The following is a 21,036-nucleotide window of genomic DNA, read 5'->3' as shown; positions in this document are numbered from 1 at the left end:
GGATCACAGACACTTTTAAATTTAGACTCATTACTGTGAAAAAGCCACATCCACCACACAATACATTTGGCAAACATTATTTGATGTGCATGAGGAGACTTCTGTCATGGCATTATTGCAGCAGCTGACTGAGCGGTAGATAGGCGTCTTGGCGTGGTCTACTTCCTTTCACAGCCAGTCCAATAGAGGAAGGTATTATATATCTGAAATGGTTGATTATGGTTTGGGAAAGCTAAATGGCTAGACAAAATTCCAATTTTGCTACACAATCACCAAAGACAGGTTACAGCTTACATTAATTCAATGTGATGTGGTCACAAAGACCAAGTGATTAAATGTCAAGCGATGACTGCTTTTGAATTTTAATGCAGGGCCAAAAGCCAAAAGGAAAGTGCAACAAAAGCAGAGAGCAACAATGGCTGAACATGAAGCTTTTGACAACATGAGGTGCCAAAAACAAATTTTATAGCTTTCAATAATAATCCAACCTAAAAGCTCATATGTCCACAGTCACAACTGAGAAAAATTACATAATATGATTTCACATCAAATAAGGAGAGGTGTCCTTATTATATTTACTCTATATTATATTGTTATTATATATATGCAGTACCATCCAAACAACCTATATATAAACAGCCTTTGTTCTCTCAGCCAAAACAGGGAGTAACAGTTTGATCATATAATGAGCCACCAATATGTGTGCTAGGGCATGCCTGGTTCCTGGAAATTGCATGGAAAGACATTGCTTGTGGGTAATTGAACCTAAAATGCATAAATTCCAAGTGACATTGTTTGCATATATATCCAGTAATTAAAAATCTCCTTAATGCATGGAGAGGTGGTGCCTTAGGTATTGTGGATTTTGTTTTAATCTCACAGTGAATCAGTGTGACTGATGTGTTGTTAGAGGGGTTTATGTACAATCACGTGTGCCATCTAGGCACGGCCTGTCACTCTGAATATGCATCCATGTTTGTTTGCGGGTGCAAACAAACAAACATGGCATGCATGTCCTTTTTTTTTTTTTTAAAAAAAGGAGAATGGGCAGTCCATTTTACTTGAGTATTTTTTTTATTCTTCATTGAAAGTAATGAAAAGTAAGATAGAGAGGGAAGTGAAGTGTAGGGGAAACACAATCCGAGGCCGGTGGGGGTAACATTTAATTCCAGAGGCAGCAGAGCATGTATGTCCATGACTGCTGTTTGCCACTATTAACCATTTTCTTCAACTGAAATTCACCGTAAAAAATACTGACACGCAAAAGCTTAATTGAACACAAATTTAATGTAGTTGATTTTAATTATGGCAGTTCAGATGACTCATACAGCAGTGCATTTCTCAGAGCAAGGTTTAATAAATTAAAGTGTTCATGCACAAATTATGTACAAAAACATTACAGTAAAAAACATTAACTGCACAAGAAATGCTGTTTTTAAACACAATCAAAATTGGACCAAAAAGGCAAAAGGACCAAAGCACAAACTGAGTTCTCTTTTTCAGATTCGGACAGGAAAGTCTTAAAAGGTCATTTAACGAAGAACTGTAGGTTACATAAAAAGAGTCGAGGAGGTAAAAAAATACAGGATCATAAAAATTACCCCCAAAAACCAGCAGCTTATTTCATATCCAGCTATACAATGTTTCACAGAAATAACTGCACAGTAGGCAGCTAGGAATCTGGACTATAACTACTACAGGACAGACAAAAGCAAAGTCACAACGCTCCACGATCTTTAACACATGCTGGGTTACGACTACAAAGCGATAGAAAACAAAGACTCCGCACCATGCATGCTGGTCTGTCAGTTTCTGAAAATCCCCCGACAAAAATGGGGAGACATACATACAAGTGTAAGGTACATCATCCACGCCCAGTACAGGGGAGGAAAGATGTTAGGTTCAGCACTGGTCCATACATAGGGCATAGAAAAATGTATTAAATAATGTAATACAAAGAGTCATTCAAGTCTTTACACCAAAGAATGATTAGATAGCTGTTCTATAAAAATGCTGTACATCCTCCTGATCTGTTTTCAGAAGAGCACATCTTCATTTTTAATGAGCGCCTCCACTACTTGTCTCTGGTAGCGGATGTCATTCAGTGCTGTTATGGCGTCCAGGTTTGGGGCACGCATGAGGGTCGGCCCAAAAACAATGGCAAGGTTCTCTGCGTTCATCAGGTTATCTTTCTCATTCAGTGTCACCCTGAAAAATATATAGAAGTTAAAAACATTATGCTTATCCTGGAAACATGAGTTTTAGGTGTTGCTGGTTTCGATTGGATCTCTCACCTTTTTAAGTGGGCCATGAGGTACTTCAGAGTTTCACTGTGTGATTGGGGTAGCAGTGCTAGAGTCTCGCGAAAGGCTTCAAGTTTCTTCTCTGGGTCTGTGAGCTCTGGGAAACGGGAAGGAGCATGCTATTAGAGTAGCTGCTTTGTCAGGAGACACTGCAAAACACTCTCTCTGACCTCAGAAGAAATCATCAGGAATCAATGAAACTATTCACCATCATGTAGTAAAAGTCGTTTTTCTCTTGGAGGAAATCTGAGTGTATGCTTGAGTTATGTTAATGCAAATGAACTCTGTGACTGTCTCCTTGACTGTATGGTTGTTTTTTGCAAATTAGCTGGAGAATTGGAGCTGAATATTTATTCAGGACTTAAGGCCAGCACTGAGCTTTGAAAGTCATTAGCCTACAATTTAGAGAAGCAGGCTTGTGACTATAAGGTCACAGATTCAAATTTCTGCTCCAGCTGAAATCTTAGTGAGGGAAGTGAATAACAAACACTTTCCCCTGCCTCAGTAATTACCATCAAAATGTACTTGAGAAAAGCCATTTTCCTATGGTGCTGCTCAGTGTTATAATGCAGTTAAGTTTTTCTGTGACTCATATTTAGGGATCAGATGAAGTAAAGAGCACTTAGCTTGGCCACCAGTCACTATATGCCAACTTCAGATAACAAATTCCAAAAAATGGAAATAAATGTATTCTAATAGCAAAGTTAGACTGTCTACTTTGGACTTACTTGCAGCCTCGATGAACCTGGGATAAGCATCATATGAGATAACAGGAACAGGCAAGTCCCTGAGGTACAGTTTCAGTGCACCCGTGATGATATTGATGTCTTCATAGGCATTCACTGAGATGTCTGTCTTCTCGCCATCTGTGAGGATATGTGATGGAATGAAAGAGAACAAAAAAATTGAGCTTTACACAGAAAAAATGGTCCACATCAGCAGTTTCACATCACAGTGTGAATTGAGGAATAAAGAGATTGTGTTACCTCGGGGGGAAAAATCTAGCCTCGCTCTGTATTTTGCAAAGTGGCTGCTATCACTCGCCTGGCCTGTTTTATTCTGACTTTCCCTCAGTTATGCATGGTATCCAGAGCAGGCTATGGCCTACTTGTGCTGGCGGACTGAACATCACAGTGCTGTGAGCTGGAATGACACTCTGTCATGGGTGATCTCCCACACACAGCTTTAGCCCATAGCTCCAGGGTTTTCCTGCAGTTAAAATTCATACTGCACTGGGCCAAGACAGGCTCATTCTCACTAAGTCTACCACTGAATCTCAACACAGTGGAAGAGTTTTCTGCAGTGCCGTTTTAGCTATGTTTGAGGCAGGGAGAGTAGCTGGAGTAGACCCATGATTCCCGATGCCCTGAGGTCACCCCTGTCCGCACTGTAAAAGCCATCATGAGTGTGCTGTGTCAGAATGGGGTCTGCTCTCCCAGATGGACACTAATCCCTTGCAAATGTGTCTTAATCTGAAATGTCCTGTGTGCCTTACGTAAACATCACGATGTAAGCATGTAAAGTCGCCCGTCATGGTGAGTGCTGATGGAACTCTATAAGACGATAAGCGTACTGTCTACGAGAAGCCACAGGCGCCAATAGAGCCAAAAGAAGACACAGGCCTACCTCTGTCAAATGCCATCTTGACGTCTTCAACCGAATCGCTGAATCCAGATATTCTGTAGAGCCCTTCAGACTTCAGACCTTGAGGCAGAAACAAACATGACAAATACGGCATTTCAAACATCATCAGGGATGTCACATGAACGTATGAGTGGCCAAATAATGTAGAAAAATTCACCTCCATATGTTGCCTTGGGTAATATAGGAAATGCCATTAAACACTCTTAAATATGCATAAGAAATTAAGGATAAAATGTCCACAATACCACGCAAGGGAATAACATGGGCAGATGCAAATAGTTTTCTGCATCACTGGGCAAAATAATAAAGACATAAATCAAACTTAGTTGCAGACATATATTAGAGGGCAGACAATGAGGGAGCGATGAGTTTCCTACATAGTTGAATGATTTAACTGAAATGCAATCAACTGAGGCAGCAGGAAACAGAGTAATCTATTCCTCATTACACATGTACAATTACCAGTACTCTCATCAGTCCTCTCAGTCATATTACCACAAAAGACCAATAACTCAGTCATTAATATAATCAGACTTCCACCATCTCAACCAAAGTAGGTGTATAGATTAGCATACTGTGGTGTTTGACAAAAAAAACTGTATTTGTTATTGTTGATTAAGTTTTTCTTTTTGACAGTGAAAGGACAGCTTTATTACCACAAGCATGATAAATACGATGATAAATAGGCCCTACACTTAATTTCAAATCGCATTTTTAAAAAGGCTGTGTTATAAAAATTAAAATTTTCCTGTGTGTATATATATGGCCAAAGATATTTCATTAGGACATTGTCAAAATTTATTTTTGTTTGAGTGGTTAACTTTAAAGTTATTGCATTTAAAAAAAAATCTGTCCTTTTTTAGAGGCAGTTTCAGACTAACTTCAGTCAACGCATCTCGACTGGACTTGTTCTTTATTGGCTCTCCTTGCTAAACAATCATTAAAATCTGTTCAACCAGGCTGTGTTTGTAGCATTTGACCTGGAAAGCCTGCACTCAGATTTGCCTCATTTGAATTAGAGGAGCTGGTGTTGTTGGCCAATCAGAGTCCAGTGCTGTTCTGCCTGAAATTCATTCAATAAATACCCTTTTAACTAAACTGCATTTATATTTACACCATGAAGAACATTGCTTTTATGCTGAGCCATTGTATATTAGAAAACAATGTCATGAATACTGAATAATATGGGACCATTTAGACGGAAGGAAACACTCCTCCAGTACAATAAGCTATTAAAACCCGTAGCCCCACCCCCTCCCGTCCTACACCAACCTCTTGACTCAATCTCTCGTATGCACATGTCCACCACCATGGGTCGCGCTGTGTTGTGTGCTTTCACCAGGGTTGTGAGGTCACAGCTGTAGACTTTACGGACGTGTTTCAGGTCTGGCTTGCAGTCGCTGGGCACCATAGTGGAGCATTGTTTGTGGACATTCAAACCACAGTCTGGAGAGAGAGAGGTAGAGCAAGTTCAGAGACAATTAAGGTGAGAAGCATATCATAAAATTAAAAGTCGTCATGGATAGGTGGTATAGTGTTGTGAAAATCTGTCAACCAAAATAATCTAGAGATAATGAAAGGTCAACAAAATGATTTCTTGTAGGTAAATAATTTTAGCTCTGAACTGAGGGCTATTAACATTCAACTACTGTTTGAATTTTCCTTTGGTTGGCTGGTTTAATTTGTGTTTTGGCTTGCAAAAGTCTAAATCTCCTTGATCAATATTTGCCCTCAGAATGTCACCGGACCGCTGGAGAGCTCCTCTCAAAAAGCTGATGACATCACTCTGCCAGGCGTGGTATTGGAGTCACCTTGAGCACTGGAGCAGACATACAGTCACCTCTAGAGGGCTATTTATTCATCAAAAATAGCTGAATAAAACAAGAACGAGCAACAAGACAGGACATTAACCTAGGATTGGTTCTAGTGAGCATCTAGTGTGTAGATGACCTTTTTCCAATACGTGCAATAAAGGTCTTGATCATTCGAAGGATGGGCAAATAGCATTTGATAAATATTATATAACTATGTAATGAAATTCCCTTATTGTTGTGTTAATTTCACTATATGATATTTTGTGGCCTGGGATGCACCTCACTGGGTGTTCAAATAGCATATTAGTCATGATGTCAATATAAGTATCCCACAATGCTTTTTGTCTTCAGTCCTAGTGGATGGGGCCTGAGGCACAGCTGTTACAGGGCAGGTTTCACCTTGTAGGGAGCAGAGCAGCCCGCAGAGAGCAGATGTAGAAAAGACTCCAGCCCTGCTTTGTAACAGAGGCTCTTAGAGGGAATTAGAGGCACACTGAAAACACTGTGGCCTGGAGGAGGGACAGTCAGCGCTGCTGCATGCTCCATTCTTTTCCAAATCCAGGCTCACACACAATGGCTGTGGAGGCAGCAATTCAGGCGCTGCGGGCTACACTAGACCTAGTTTCCAAGACTAAAATGGGGCAGCTCTTCAAGCTCTTCTTCTCTTCTTTTGAGCCTTCTCCAAATAATAAATGGGATTTTTTTTTACTAAATGTTTTGTGCTTTTGATTCTAAAAACTTGAAATATGACATTTTGATCCCCAGCTAGAATTGCTACTTTTTAATTTTCAACCATTTCTAAGCTACAACTTCCAAAAGCATAGATTGTATGCTTCTGGAGGGCCATAGACCATATTTTGATTAATATGGGTCCCAAGAGAAATTTATGCAGCCTGCATTTATATGCATTGGTGCAGAAATGTAATTACCTTAAGAGATGATTCTCTTAAGGATATGAGACAGGCAGTATAATAGAGGAGGGGCTGTCATCAGACACAAGTCTGCTGTGCTACTGTTGTCCATGTGTGCAAACTGATGGCCTTGGGTCCCAGGTGGGGCGGGTGAGGGAGAGGGAGAGGCAGAGCATGGCCCCAGGGACACCAGGAGCCTGGAGACAGAGGATGCTGCTTTCCTGCACTGTCAGCTAGGTCTCTGTTGCTATGGCAAGGAGGCTGCGCCGAGGATCGCCTCAGCTCGGTTTTGGCTAAAAGGTTCTGACACACTGATGAGAAATTTAAGGGTGACTGGTTGCTAGTGGCTAATCAGCGCATTATCACCACGTCTAACCTCTACGGTGCTTAGGACATGCACTGCCCGTTGTTTACCAATCCAAACCTCTCCCTCTTGTCAAACATTGTCAAAAACAAAAAGCGTTGGTCCTATTGCTTTTTTGGATGGTTTTGTTTTTCCACCATGCATTGAAGTTGAATAGAGGTTGATCTGTGTGACCCAGCTCTGGTTGAAGCTGCTGAATTTTAATGTGTGTGGAAACAGAGCTCCTTCCCCACGCTCCGAGCCGTGCTCCTCATTAAAGAGACATGCCAGCTTTGTTTTCCTTCATGGGCATGATGGGATGAGGCTGGGGGGCGTACTCTGATGAGGAAATGTGGCACAACAAGCACCGGCAGAGGCTGGCTTTCTGGCACTCGGCCAAAAACAGTTCACACATACAAAAAGAAAAGGGGGCGGGAGAACATTTTTTTTGGAATGCAAATTTGAGCATCATATGAGACTTCACTGCCCTAGATTCTGGTAGCCATGGCTGAGTCTGAAGGAATGGCAAAACAAAAGTCTACAAAGATAGACTCCAAACTATGTGCCTTTCTTCAGATTGTTGTCTGCTTTCTAACCCAAAACATCAATATTTAATGCCAGAGCTCCCAGAGATATGTGTGGCACACTTTGTTTCATCAATAAAACATCAAATACACACATTGGACCACATTATTGGACTATTTGGGGATGGGAAACCAAATCTAGCAACATCTACAGTGAAGTGGAATGGAGAGTAATTGACATGCGAAGAGGCAAAAAATATAAAGAACCAATTTTCAGTTCAATAATACAGTTCTAGTTATTAAATCAATCAAATAAAAGAGTAGGTAAAGGAATTTTCATGATGGTATTTTCCTTAAATTGCTAATAAATAGGAATAAAGACAAAGGACTGTTAAACTGCAGGAGTGGATCTTATTAAGGAAAATCGGTGAAAGTGTTTTAAAATATGGTAACTGCTGTGGGCTTAATACCTAAACACAAATACAGAGAGAGACAAAGAATTGAGCCCCATACCCCACACTTTAGTTTAAATGTCAATTGCATGGTATGATGGCTACTGTGGCTTGGTAGTCAACCCACTCGGTTATAATGGAGCTGATGTTTAGGTCAACCCCCACCTAAAATCACGGAAGTGGGAGCACAGAAATACTACTCTAGAATAGCCTACCCTATGGTAATAACGACAGCATGACAGGATGGGAAGCATTCATATCCTGACCACTATCTAAAAAAAAAGTCATTATTTGAGAGAAAAATCCCCATTTTGAATTATATCAGTTCACCAGCACTGAGAGCGCAGTAAACTCATTCTCACACTTGTTTTCACTGGATCTCCTATTCACTAATCCAATGAAAAACAATCTGGTCAAAACTAAGGCTAGTGTAAAGTATCTATTACATCATAGCAAATCTCACAGAAATCGAGTCCTCATTTCACAGTTATACAACCCCTAATCCAGTGTACAAACCACTGGTGGGATTTTAGATTAATTCTCAATATTACAGCTCTAGTTGCACTGAAAACCGGATAACCCATATACAGACATGATCCCTTTGAACTCCATCACTATGTAAACAAAGAACAGGATGTTGTCAAGTGACCCAGTGATTTCATACGGTTTCATACAGGACTGTTTTAATCTAGCTAATTAATGTTTGAGAACAAAATGTACCTGCGCATTTGACACCCTGAGCCATCAGTCCCCACATGAAGCTGGCACAGTGTTCACACCAGTGAGGTCCCCGAAAGGTGTGGACCTAGAGTGGGACGAGAGATAGTGATAGATAATAATGATAAAGTGAAAGGAAAAAACAGAGGGAGGACAGTGGGGAGTTGAAGACATTTACTCCATGGACATCCCACCTTCTTTAGGTCAGCCAGGAGACTGCTAGATGCTGCCATCTTTAATGAGGCTGACTAGGGGGATTACGTCTGCGTTGAGGAGGATTGCTGTTTAAACAGCCACTCAAACTGATAATGATTAGGCTGGGGGCAGCGTTGACTCAGAGCAGGGGAAGCTTAGGCAGTAATGGTACAGTAGGATTTGACACCAAACCATATGAGGGTGCAAGTTGTCATGGAAATTTGCTATGGAAACAGAAGGAGGCTGCCTTGCTCATGTAGGAAAGGGAGCCCCACTCTCCACCAGGTAACAACAGCCCAGCCAATCAGGAAGGCCCACACTAGTCATCTGGGAACCCGAGTGAGCCACATCTCTCCTTGTTTTCCTGCATCATGTCAATAGTGGCTACAGTAAGCAAGCTCTTTAAATGGTTTGAGTAAGGCAGGCCCCAGACGCAATATTTCACTTTAGTATAGAATTTAGAGTTTTTGGTATGCAAGTGAAGAGCAAGTGATTATGTAAAAATGTATGCACTGATGGTCCACCAAATAGCATGTTATGTTATGAGTTCTTGGATAGTTACCTTTCATTATTGGTGGTCCCAATTATCCAGAGTGATATCATTTGTTTTATTTTGGTGTCTTTTTATGTTTGTCTCAGGATTATACTTGTAACGCATATCCAATCGATTGTGCAATGACTGAGAATATATTATTTTCAGAAAAAATGGCTGCATGCTAGTGGTGAATACACATTCTAGGAGTTGTTTATTTTAGAGTAGCTTGGAGATTGTGCTGGAATGAGAATTAGATGCAAAAGAAACCATTATGGCTCCCAATGTGGAAGATGAGATCAGTCCACAATTCATCAGATTCCATAATAATAGAAAAAAAACATTAGCAGAAGAAGCTGTTACCCCCTTTTTGACAGAATGCGAGTGGCTTTACAGGAAAGAGAGAAATAAACAGATTTCATCGATGTGGCTATTGACTGAATTCGCACAAATTTTACCTTGTGTTGGTTGAGGAAGCTTTAAACACAGGAGCTAAATGCGTAACATACTCTTAAACGTTGAAATGCTACATTCAGCAATATGGCAGAACAGGGAAGCAGGAAAAGACTGGTGAACATCAGCAGTTTGAAAGCCTTTAAGGGAATGTTTCTCTCCCTGCTCTCCATCCCATTAACTAACCAAAATAGGAGACCGGGGCTAAGTCTGCTGACAAGAGCCAAATGGGGATACACTCCTCCACTTTTCCCCCCTTCCATCGGCCTAATCTCCCCATCTGGTGCTCAAACCAACAGCAGTGGTCCACAGACCACCCAACAGATTTGCTTTTGATAAAGGCTCACTGGACAGACCAAAACAGCTCTGTTTTTCATCCTCTCTCCCACTCAGTAACACTCCCCCCTCCCATCACCACCGGAAAAGCAGTCTTCTGGTCACAGCATGATGAAATTAAGGCAACATTTTGGACATGCAACAGCTGACTATGGCTGACAGAATGTTATCTTTTTAAGTTCACTCGAGTCTCACCTTGAAGTTGTGGACTTTCTCGTACTTGGGTGCTCGGTCGCTCTCCTTCAGTGTGGCTCTGCGGACCAGTGAGGTGAGCTGTGAATAGGCAAATAGTTTGAGTGGCTGCCAGATAGTGGCTGGAGGTTTCTGTGGCCCCATCCTCATTCCCAGTGCTGCTGCCAGAATATCCTCCTGGTTGGCCTCCCGCTTGGCCTTTTGCACCAGGGACTTCTCTCCCTTGTGAACCTCGTAGGACTCCCTAGATGGCATTCTGGTGCTGTAGTCTACCACACCAGAAGAGGAAACAAACCCTGTGGAACAGTCCAAAAATGTAGGTCCCCGCTGTGAAAGGAAAACTCCTTGATGCTCAGAGCAAGTCAAGATCAAGCAATATTACTTGCATTGTTCCAATCAAATGAAAACATCTAAGACAACAAAAAGCAAATAAAAACTATGAAAAGAGTCTGAAAACCACCAAAAAGAGTCCAAAAGAAAAAAATTGTGTCCCCTGTTAAATCCTCTCACAGCAGTGACAGTAGATTAAATGGTGCCTCTGTGATAGGAGTGTCAAGTCTTATGATACAAAAGAGGTACAGCCCTGGGTGCTCATGTGGTTTCCTGGGAATGTGTATGCAGATGAGCTGAGTGGTTGCGCTAATCCTCTCCTCCCTGTGCAGAGCTGATATTCTCTCTGGAACAGAGACAGCACACTGTATGGATGCTGCCAGCACTGGCAGAGTGAGGGGGAGGAGTACGGGGGCGGCCTCTGTAGTAGTCACAGCGGATTAAATGGATCACACTGGCCAATCACAGCACTGCTACACACGCTTTATAGTTGCCACTACCCCGCCCCCACACAACCACCTCAATCAGATATCCAAGCAGGGGAGCCTTGGTAGGACGAAATGAGAGTGGGTTGATAATGAGCAATGAATGAGTCATGCATCAAGAGTGGGCTGCTGTCTGCAGAGCCTGCGACAGCAGTGGGCCGTTGGAGAGGGGCTATTTTCAAAATCATGTTGCCACAGAAACTGGTTATGCAAGGAACTACAAAGACCTGTCCCAAAAGCACCACACATAAAAGATGAGATCATTGCTTTAACAAAGTGGCTCTAGCTTTAAAACAAATGAAAAAAAAAGATAGTGCAACTGCTGTTTTCAGTTCTAAAAACAAAAACAAAAAAATAAATCAGAAATTGGACTCATGAAAAATAGTAGTGTTCTGTTTCTATACATTTTCTACTACATACAAGAGTACATTGTATTTAAGCGACCCATCCACACAGTGATGAAACAGCTTAGATGTTCTCATTAACTACAGTTAAAAGCACCTTATAAAAATCTGTGCTTTGAAATGCATAAACAGATTAAAATCACATGCCAATGCTCTGAGGTACAAAGCTGACCTAATTCTACCAATAAACAATGTGGTTATTAAACATTATCCTTAATAAATCATGAAATACAATTTATATTTTATAAAATATCAAAGAGATAAAGAAATAATTTGTATTATAAATCAATATTTGTTGTTACCAAGTAATTCATTTCAACTCACTCATTTTCATGATATGATGAAGAATTACACATTATATATCTGTACCAGATAGACATAATGTGGAAGATGGCAAGATGGAAACCTCTTTATTCTTTGCTCTTAGAGTCTTTGTTTGAATGTTCCTTTCCTTAAGGCCGGTACTGATGCAAGCGTTGTGAGTATGCAAATTAAGTATCAAATATAGCATTGTGATAGCACTGTGGGAGAAAGGATCTGCAACCTGCTTCTGTAATTCGCAATGCAAGTCAAATGTGATTATACTCCCACATCTCAGAGCCTAATTCAGACTCAGCTGCTATCTTCTCATCTTTTAGGGAGGATAGTTGGTGGAACAGTGGAGGAGGAGTGACTGTACAGACTGTAGACTCTCCTACAGAAATCAATGAGGACTGTTGTCTTATTGACAGTTGCTACCCCCTCTCCCCATCCCCCCAGCAGAGAGGTAGCAAAATGAGAGTATGAACAGTAGAGGGGAACAAAAAATGGCTTTGAAGATCAATGTACGTACGTAGAACGGCATCCCTAACTGTGGCGTCTGTAACTGACAGAGACTTGAGCTCAACATGAAAGACGTGAAACGGGGGGCTTCCAATGCAACTCTCCTCTCCCATGCTCAGTGAAAGTCTCTGCTGAGAAGGGTACCTGTGAGTAGTAGATAAAAGGCGGTAAGGTCCTTTTATATGCACCAGTTCATCCCCTCCACCCTGAGTACTTTAGAGGGCTTTACAGCGTAATTGCATTGCCCGCTGTTAAGTGCGGAAAGAGTATCTGACTCCCAGGATGTGGCTTACTTTGAACGCAGCTCTAATTGACACTGATTGATTTGCTTGTTTCTCAAACATGTCCAAAGATGGGACTCTTGAGAAAGGATGTGTGCAGGTCTGCTAATATAGTACCTTTTACTTCTCTGTCTGAAAATGTCCATCTGTGACCAGCCTGGACATCTGAGCTAATTAAATGTTTGGAACCTGCCTCTTTTGGGGTTTGAATAAGAATTAAATCTAGATAATAAACAGTTATAACACTTTCAAGCTTAGTTTTAATCTTGATTCAGAAAAAACATCAAAACATTTTCAATTCTCACTTGATACTTAATGTTTCTGTTGTGTTCCATTATCCACCCTCAGAAAGAGGTTAAGCCATTAAGCTGTTGTAGAAATGATGACTTTGTCTGCAGGGTAGAGAGGTTGTTACATAAGGAAATGTTCTTTTAATGCATTTCTGACCTAGCATCAATGTAAAGACCCATTAAGTGGACAGCGGCACTCTCATGATCTGATTGTAAACTCTGAGTGCTAGAATCTCTGTCTCAATCTCTAACAGAAAACCCTTTTTTTTTTTAGGTCAGCAAGTACTATTTGTGATAATCATAATCCAAAATATAGCATTCACTAATTATTGTCAAAACAGCAAGCCAGATGTTTTAACAGGTTAATGTATGGGGGCACTTCCTGAGAGTTTCAATGCTTCTCAGTAAAAAAGGAGATGGAGTTCTAGTGATTTCTCTGCCAGTGTGAGAGAAGAACAGTAAAAGGCATATATGAAGCTGAAAGTGCACTGATCCACTAACCTCATCCTTGAGCAAAACCACAGATCAGAATGTTACATAATGTTACATAAGATGGGATACATAACCATGGCGCGATGAAAAGAGCGAGAGCTAGGGCGTTATAATGAAGTCAGAGAATACAGAACATTGATCTCAGAACTAGGATGCTGCCCGTTGCCAACATCAATGAATTCAGTTACATAGTGTTGTAATGTGTGAAGTAACCACAAGAAGTTTGCATCTTGTCATGCATGGTAGGTCTTAACAACACTGTGACTGGAGTGGCCTTAGTTTTACATTGGGTAGTCATTCAGTATACACAAAATAAATAAAATAAAATAATTGAATAATTGTTTGAAATAAAACAAATAATATATAGTTGATCATTCATCATTTGATTAGGAAGGAGGGATGAGCTCAACTTGAATCATAGGTACAGTAAGCCTATAGCCCATATATGGTTAAGCCATCATTGCCATGAAATACCACATAAGCATACAAATGCAGCTAAGAGCGCTGCTTTTTTGCTAGCCTTGCAAGAAAGCCGGAAAAATTGCACCATATTTTACCAGGACAAATAGATTACCTGGATGTGGCTACAACAATCTGTGCTTTGACAGTGATGTATGGTAGGCTGCTATCACGCTTTGCTATCCAAACAGCAAGGTCACAATGCAGGACACACTCGTTTATAATGCATAGGCACAATATTTGGTGTGATTGGTGTGGCCTCAGCTGCATCTTAAACCAGTATGTGGATTTGTTCCACTTTGTGGTTTTATTCTGGCAAAAACAAAAACAAAAATCAACATAAATGCAATACAGTGACAAAAACTGTACCCCCCTGGCTGTTTTTATCCATTTCAAATCAAGAATATTTGCTCATTCAGCAAATCCTAACAGATAGAGAATAGAGTAACAATAGTATGCTACTACCCCTCCTGAAAATGTAAGAGGTACAATATAGAGCATAACAATGGCTCAATGATTCACTCAGTGCTCTGGTGATGGGTAAGCAAAGCAGCCCACAGCATTCACCCTACTGCCATCATGCTTCACATTCATAATGAACACAGGACCACAATAGAATCTAGAGGAGCAATCACTGGATCTGTATGAAATCATTTCAGTGCCATGAAGATGTGTATCCTCTATATTTGCTTAGCTGTTGGAAAATTGTTACTATTGTTAGAAAAAATAAGACAATTACATTCATCATATGGACATACTGCTTACCTAAAACACACAAACATAGGGCCAATATGGTCCAAGACGGCCTAAATATGAGCCAGTTTTATACTGATATTGGGAACAAATGCATGCCCCACAACAAAACAATTAAATCTAGCACAAATACTGTCATTAATGGTGTCTTAAAGAACAATTTGGTTACCAGAATGCCATCTACTGTTCTATAGAGAGCCACAAGGTATTATGTAGCTGACAAATGGTTGTGAAGAACCATTAAAAGGCTTGAGTGGTTCTTTATCTGGGTATGGTTCTGTAAAGGGCTATTTCCCCCCCAACAAACCTCTGAATAACATTGTTTTAGACCATGATGAATGACTCATTATGCCTTAAACATAGTGGCCATAGGGTGATAATCATGGGATAGAGTGGGATGATTTAGTTTTTCCTCGAAACATGAAGTCAATCTTTGAGATAACCATGTATTTAACAGTGTGGCAGTGAGAGGCAAAAAATCTGTAGTAAATCAATAGTTGGGGATTGTTTTCTTTTCCAGCAACAAACTATTTTACATGTTAACATAACAGGTTTTAGGGCAATCTGGTGGCTCAGTTGGCCAAGGCACATACCATGTAAGTAAGTAAAACTTTATTTGTATAGCACCTTTCAATACAAGAGTGCTTCACAAGTTAAAACAAAAAATACAATGACAAAACAATTAACAACACCCATTAGTAAAGGCGTGTCTGTAAAAATGGGTCTTGAGACGCTGCTTAAAACTCTCGTCCGAGGACCATAGAGACCTAACAGGTAGGTGTGGGGACAAAACTTTACGAATATAGACTCAAACCTGAGTGTGTAACGCCTTGTATGTGATTTTGAAATCAATCCTTAATTTAATAGGTAACCAGTGAAGGGAGGCCAATATGGGTGTAATATGAGCACTCTGACTGAATCTGCTAAGAAGTCAAGCAGCAGCATTCTGGATTGATTGAAGTCAGTCAAGAGAAGACTTGTTAAGGCATGTAAAAAAGGGCATTACGATAATCAAGGCGAGATGAAACAAATGCATGGATAATAATTTCAGGTTGCGGCTGAGACACAACAGGCCTCAATTTAGCTGGTAGAAACAAGATCTAGTCAACATCTTAACATGCTGATCAGAATTCATAAACCAGTCAAAAATAACACCCAAGATTTTACAACTAGATTTCACATTAGGGGACAAAGGGCCAATACACTGCTGAACCTCAGATGTCATACTGTACTGTCAGGACCAATAACAAGAGTTTCAGTTTTTTCAGAATTAAGATGGAGGGAACATGATGGGTTCGATTCTGGCCTGGGATCGTTTTCGCATGTCAGCCCCCTTGTCTCTGTCAAATAAAGGCAAAAATACTCCAAGAAATATCTTTGCAAAACAACATAACAGGTTTACATGTTTTCTGCCTCTTATATCAACTAAGCTATTTGCAACTAAGCCTATGAAAGTGTGCTAAAGTTCCATAAAAGCTCTCTGTGTGAGTGTCAAATAGCTCAGTGCAGAACATTGCATGCTGTTCTTGTAATAACACTGATGCTGGCGATGGCCGCTCTGTCCATCATTTATTTCAAAGGACTGTTATGTAAGTGTACCTTATGAGACTCCCCCGCATCCCAAGAGACACTAAGGCTAGAAGTCCCTGAAGCTCCCTCCAACACAGAGAGGTTTCATAACTGATAGATGATCACATTTTTCCCTATCCAGATTCAATCAACCTTGGCCTCATCAACAGCTGACATTAGGTCAGAGGTCTTATTTATTCTCATCACACATACATCATAAGACGTGGACGAAAGACAAATTACATTTGAAGCACAAAGGAACATTTAGACACTTTGAATGCCTTCCCTGATCAGCAGTGTTGCCCTTAGTTGGGTGTGCAATTACGAATGGACCCCAAGCTGAAAGAAGTCCCAAAAGCAATTTTAACTATAATTTTAGGACCATTAAAAATGTCCAATGTTCAGGATAGTATTATAAAAATATTGCAGACTTTGTTTCACTTTACTTGCAACATTGTGGGATGAACACAGAAGTCACTAGACCTCTGTGAAAAGATTTCAACACAGTCCATATTTATTGAAGAATGTAAAGAAAATAAATCTGAGTCACATTTTGGCGGGGGGCCTTGACTCTCTAGCAGTGGCCCTGATCAGTGCAAGATGCTCTCTGTCTGCTCTTGCTGAAGAGGATTCAAACCTGTGGAGTATTGACCATATTGTATTTTATCATGTTTCACTGGGTGTACAGTAACAGCATCTGTTTAGAGTGCCAGGTTCCCATGAGAGTTCCCAGAGCTGATGTTTCTGAGCTGGTGTACGTCCTTTATACGCTGGTGGTTATCTTACTTGCTGAAATACACTGACTAGTCCCGTGAGGAGGCAATGTTAATAGACGTTTTAGAGGTGCTGCTGTATAAATACTTTGATCAGTGTGCATTATAGGAGGCTACACTGAACAGATATTGCCTTCTGAGCAAGTTTCACTTGAGTGCTTTAGAACAAAAGAAAATTTGCCTCACGTTTGTAAAGCATGCCAGATAATGCTGGGGAGGAGGGAATAAAAGTCATTAAGAGACCTAACTGTAATATTGCAAGGGCTGTAATGGTGCAGGGTTCTCCAAAACTGGAAAAAAAGTAAGATGGTAGCCTGCAGCCATAATATTACTGAAAATATTCTTAGCCTCCATATATGTTTTAACCTAGGACAGTTGAGTTTACATTATTTACACTACAGCCTTCAGAAAGCAGTGTTTCTCAGAAACCTTGATCTGTTATAAACACTGTGTGCCCCTTGTTTTGAAGTGTAATTGTAGCACCTTTTTTGGGCGAATCAGTGTAATTTTGAAACCACTTGAGTGCAGCGGTGAGATGTATCTTTCCGCTAAGTTTCGTCAAAATCTTATCAGCGCTGTCTGAGATATCACGCGTGGCGGTCTAAAAACTCAATTAGTACTTAAAGGCAATCTCCCATTAATTGTTATCCCAGCCTATCCCAGCATACTTTGGGTAGAAAGCAGGGAAACACACTGGAAAGGTCACCAGTCCCTTGCTGGGCTAGACACTCACACTTTAGCATCTACAATCCACCTGACTTGCATGTCATTAGAATATGGGAGTAAACCCACGTGAACACAGATAATAGATGTGAACTCCACACATACAGGGCCAGAGGTCAAACCCAGGTCCGTCTTGCTGAGAGACGACAGTGCCAACCACTGAACCACCATGCTGCCCCTGATTTGATGTCAAAGGAGCAAATCCAGATTTTACAGTTTGATGGCATTAGAGGAACAACATGTGAATCCATAATTTGTGTGGTATTCCCCTTCAACTAGTCTAACTTATCTGGTCAAGATTAAGAATTGGTTCATGTTGCGGGCTGTAGCTGTAACCATTTCATGACTATTTTCAATTTCTGCCATGCTAGGATATTTTTAGAAAGCCTGATGCTGAGGTTTATTTTGCTGCTCATTGCAAATTCTGTGATTCCCTTTCTCATTTTCTGAGGAACTGTAAGTTCATCATTACTGTCAGACTCGGCTAGTTTAGTTTTCACTAGAAAACTAGTAGTACTAGAACACTAGTATGCTGTGCTGGAGTGAAGAATACCAATATATCATAATTAGCCATAAAGGGAACACTAACTAACACTCTGTTGTGAAAATTAGAGGATAATGTGATTTCAACACCACAACATAGAAAAAAAGTGGAATAGTTTACAAAATTACTTTTATTGGCTAAAAATGATATAGCTATATAGCTCTGCCTATATAGTAATCCATGATTCCAAACAAATGAACCAAAACAAGTTTTCATTATGCCTTCTAAAACCAACATTGACTGATCCAAGTGCATCCTAAATCTCATTTCAAATTAGACTAATTTAATGGAAATTACAACTCACTAACAGTCCATACATGAAATGATTGTTTTAGGAAGCTATGCTATTAAAACATCATGTTTCCAGGATCCACTCAAAATCTGATATAATTTTCCAAACTCATAATACAAAAATCAGTGGCCCCTACACCTTTAAGACCCAGTTATATTTGGATATATTTGTTGTCATAAAACAAAAACAAACAAATGTCTCAAAACAGATGGAAAACCTTTCTCAATGGTAGCTAGATTGGTATTTGAAAAATGCATTTATATGTGCAATTTACTAGAAATGCTGAGCTCATTATTTCATTAGGGCAAAAACTTAGATCAAAATTGTTTTACAGAGCATCCTGAAATGCAGAAAGCAGCATGTGTTATGTTTACACATAACATAGGTCAGATACAAAAATCACCTCTGGTGGATCCTTACCCAAAATCAGCTGCAGATTTTAGCCTATATGTGTGATACTTGCATCGTTGTCAATTGCCAGGGCCGTAGTGAACATGCATGTTTGCTGGTTTTCACACCCTGTGGATATCTACAATCACTGGAAAAGTAATGAAAATCATTAAACTAAAGGATTTCAAAACAAATCCCTACAAAACCTGCAAATGGATTTTCCCATAAAGACCATTTTAGTTGCTGAGCTTGATTCCAGCACATTGGTGCACTGAATTTATTTAATTTCCCAAAATGGAACAATTATATTGTGCATCTAAGAACTAACCTGTTGGTTTATTGGATCTAAGTTTAGTCAAATTCAACTTTTTACAAAAATCAAGTCAAAGATCATGCTTTAAAAAATATATTGCTTATGGTGGTAACAACCCCCCCATTTTTGTTGACAAAATGTACATCTCCTTTTACTGCAGTATTGTGGTAATGTGGCAGCCGGCAATGGCAGAAATGATTGACATTCATTACTGTATAAATAACACACAAGTGGATCTTCTGTTGCTGCCATAGTGTCTGGTCTTACTGCAGTTAGGAATGCATATGTATGTATATATATCTGTCCAATCCGAGACAGCTGTTTGGGTTATTTGGCTTGAGGCAGTGCTCCAATCAGCAGTCCATGAATATCAAATCATTCAGATTTAGAAATAGCAAAGTGGCTGGTGGACATCTGGTCAACCAATGTCTGATGTTCTCCCCATGTTCCCTGCTTGTTAGCATATCAAAGACAGAAATGCATTTCTCAGACAGAAAGAGAAATGAGAAAAATACCAGTAAATCTAGAAGGACAAATCGAAAAACAGAAACGCAAGAATTTAAAATAAATTGGGATGATATGATTATGCTTGCTTTCTCACTATTTTGCTCCATATGAAACCCCCAAGGATCCACACTTTATAGAATATTCAGAATAAGACATTTCACAAGCAATGGGCTATTGAATTTAATCTGCCTGGTTTTTCAAACAGAGTTGCTCTTTGTTTTTAACGGCTGAGGTTGAACTCCCCCCTCCCAACCACTATTATCCAACCTTGTTTATGAGTTCTCTGCACTGTGAGACTACATAACACACACTGGGGAAGAGAGGAAAGTTTGCTGTAGAAGTAATTCAGCTGTAAGTATTGTCCTGATCCAACCCTTCTCTGCATATCTTTCAAAGCAATTTGTAATTGTCAGTTTCTACGTAATCTCTTCCTGCGCTGTTGAGCAAGGACAATCTCTCTCATTGTGGGATCTGCTGCACCTCTCGCCTCTGGCTGGTAGTCCATTTTCAGAGGGTTGCATTTTCCTGCAATAGCCTGTCTCTTTTAGAGTCAGTGCTCATTTAGCCTTTGTGTCCATCGACGAGTAAACAACTTGCTTTCATACTTGGTCTGGGAATCTTGTGATTTGCCTCAAAGCATTATTCAGTGGTGTTAATACATAACTTGCATGGACTAGCTATTCTAAAACTGTGGATAAATGTAACTGTTCAAACACAAACAAATAAAGATCTGTTATAATATAATATAACTTTCTGCCAAATAACCCCCCCCCCCCAACACATTGTATAACATCAGTATTGTATAACTCTTTCAAGTGGAACAATGAATACTCTGTCATTTTTACATAATACCCCAAAAACAACTTAGATTTAGGCTAAATCCTTCAATGGCACTTCTGTACTAGCTAAGAAATCACTGCTGTCCATCCTCTTTAATTTCCTGTAGCGCAGTTCCACTTCACAGGTGAAGAGAGAGACCATAATTGATGACATTTCTTTGTGTGAATGTGATGTGCAACCAAACAGGAAACCACAAGAGAGTATAATTTTGTACCTTTATGAATTATGTGAACTCACATACAAATGGCTACCTTAGCCCTAATGGTAAGCTACCAACTTGGAACCAATAATGAGGAAACCATTTTTCATTTTGATTTGGGCCCCCTCTTAATGATATTGTTCAGCCAAGCCAC

The 21,036-nt window shown here is 40.1% G+C and overlaps 1 protein-coding gene across 6 annotated transcripts; it reads right to left on the bottom strand.

Moving 5' to 3' along the window:
- Positions 1 to 1,882: 1,882 nt before the first annotated feature.
- Positions 1,883 to 19,129, bottom strand: chn1 (chimerin 1). Of its 6 annotated transcripts, XM_071531946.1 has the most exons (8): positions 19,093 to 19,129; positions 10,420 to 10,634; positions 8,712 to 8,796; positions 5,220 to 5,393; positions 3,930 to 4,007; positions 3,032 to 3,169; positions 2,295 to 2,400; positions 1,883 to 2,208 (listed from the first exon to the last, which is right to left on the bottom strand). In XM_071531946.1, the coding sequence occupies exons 1-8, from the start codon at positions 19,127 to 19,129 to the stop codon at positions 2,037 to 2,039; spliced, it is 1,005 nt and encodes a 334-aa protein (XP_071388047.1). In that variant the 3' UTR covers positions 1,883 to 2,036. The 6 variants fall into 6 exon arrangements, with proteins under 6 accessions (XP_071388047.1, XP_071388048.1, XP_071388049.1 ...); XM_071531947.1 differs by lacking the exon at positions 3,032 to 3,169; XM_071531948.1 differs by lacking the exon at positions 5,220 to 5,393.
- Positions 19,130 to 21,036: the final 1,907 nt, after the last annotated feature.

Source organism: Centroberyx affinis, unplaced genomic scaffold, assembly GCF_046629955.1.
Source record: "Centroberyx affinis isolate AG114_WGS23_722 - 3 ecotype Tasmania unplaced genomic scaffold, CSIRO-AGI_Caff_v1 ptg002149l_1, whole genome shotgun sequence".
Taxonomy (NCBI): domain Eukaryota; kingdom Metazoa; phylum Chordata; class Actinopteri; order Beryciformes; family Berycidae; genus Centroberyx; species Centroberyx affinis.
This window is presented reverse-complemented; position numbering and strand designations above follow the sequence as displayed.

What these genes read in the sequence shown, in the direction of transcription:
- chn1 (XM_071531946.1), bottom strand. Translation starts at nt 19,129, where the DNA reads ATGTTCACTACGGCCCTGGCAATTGACAACGATGCAA. An exon ending in GGCAATTGACAACGATGCAA is followed by an intron (nt 10,635 to 19,092) that starts GTATCACACATA and finishes TTCACAAGGGAG; the next exon opens with AGAAGTCCCTGGTGCAAAAG. An exon ending in CAAGATGGCATTTGACAGAG is followed by an intron (nt 3,170 to 3,929) that starts GTAGGCCTGTGT and finishes ATATCCTCACAG; the next exon opens with ATGGCGAGAAGACAGACATC.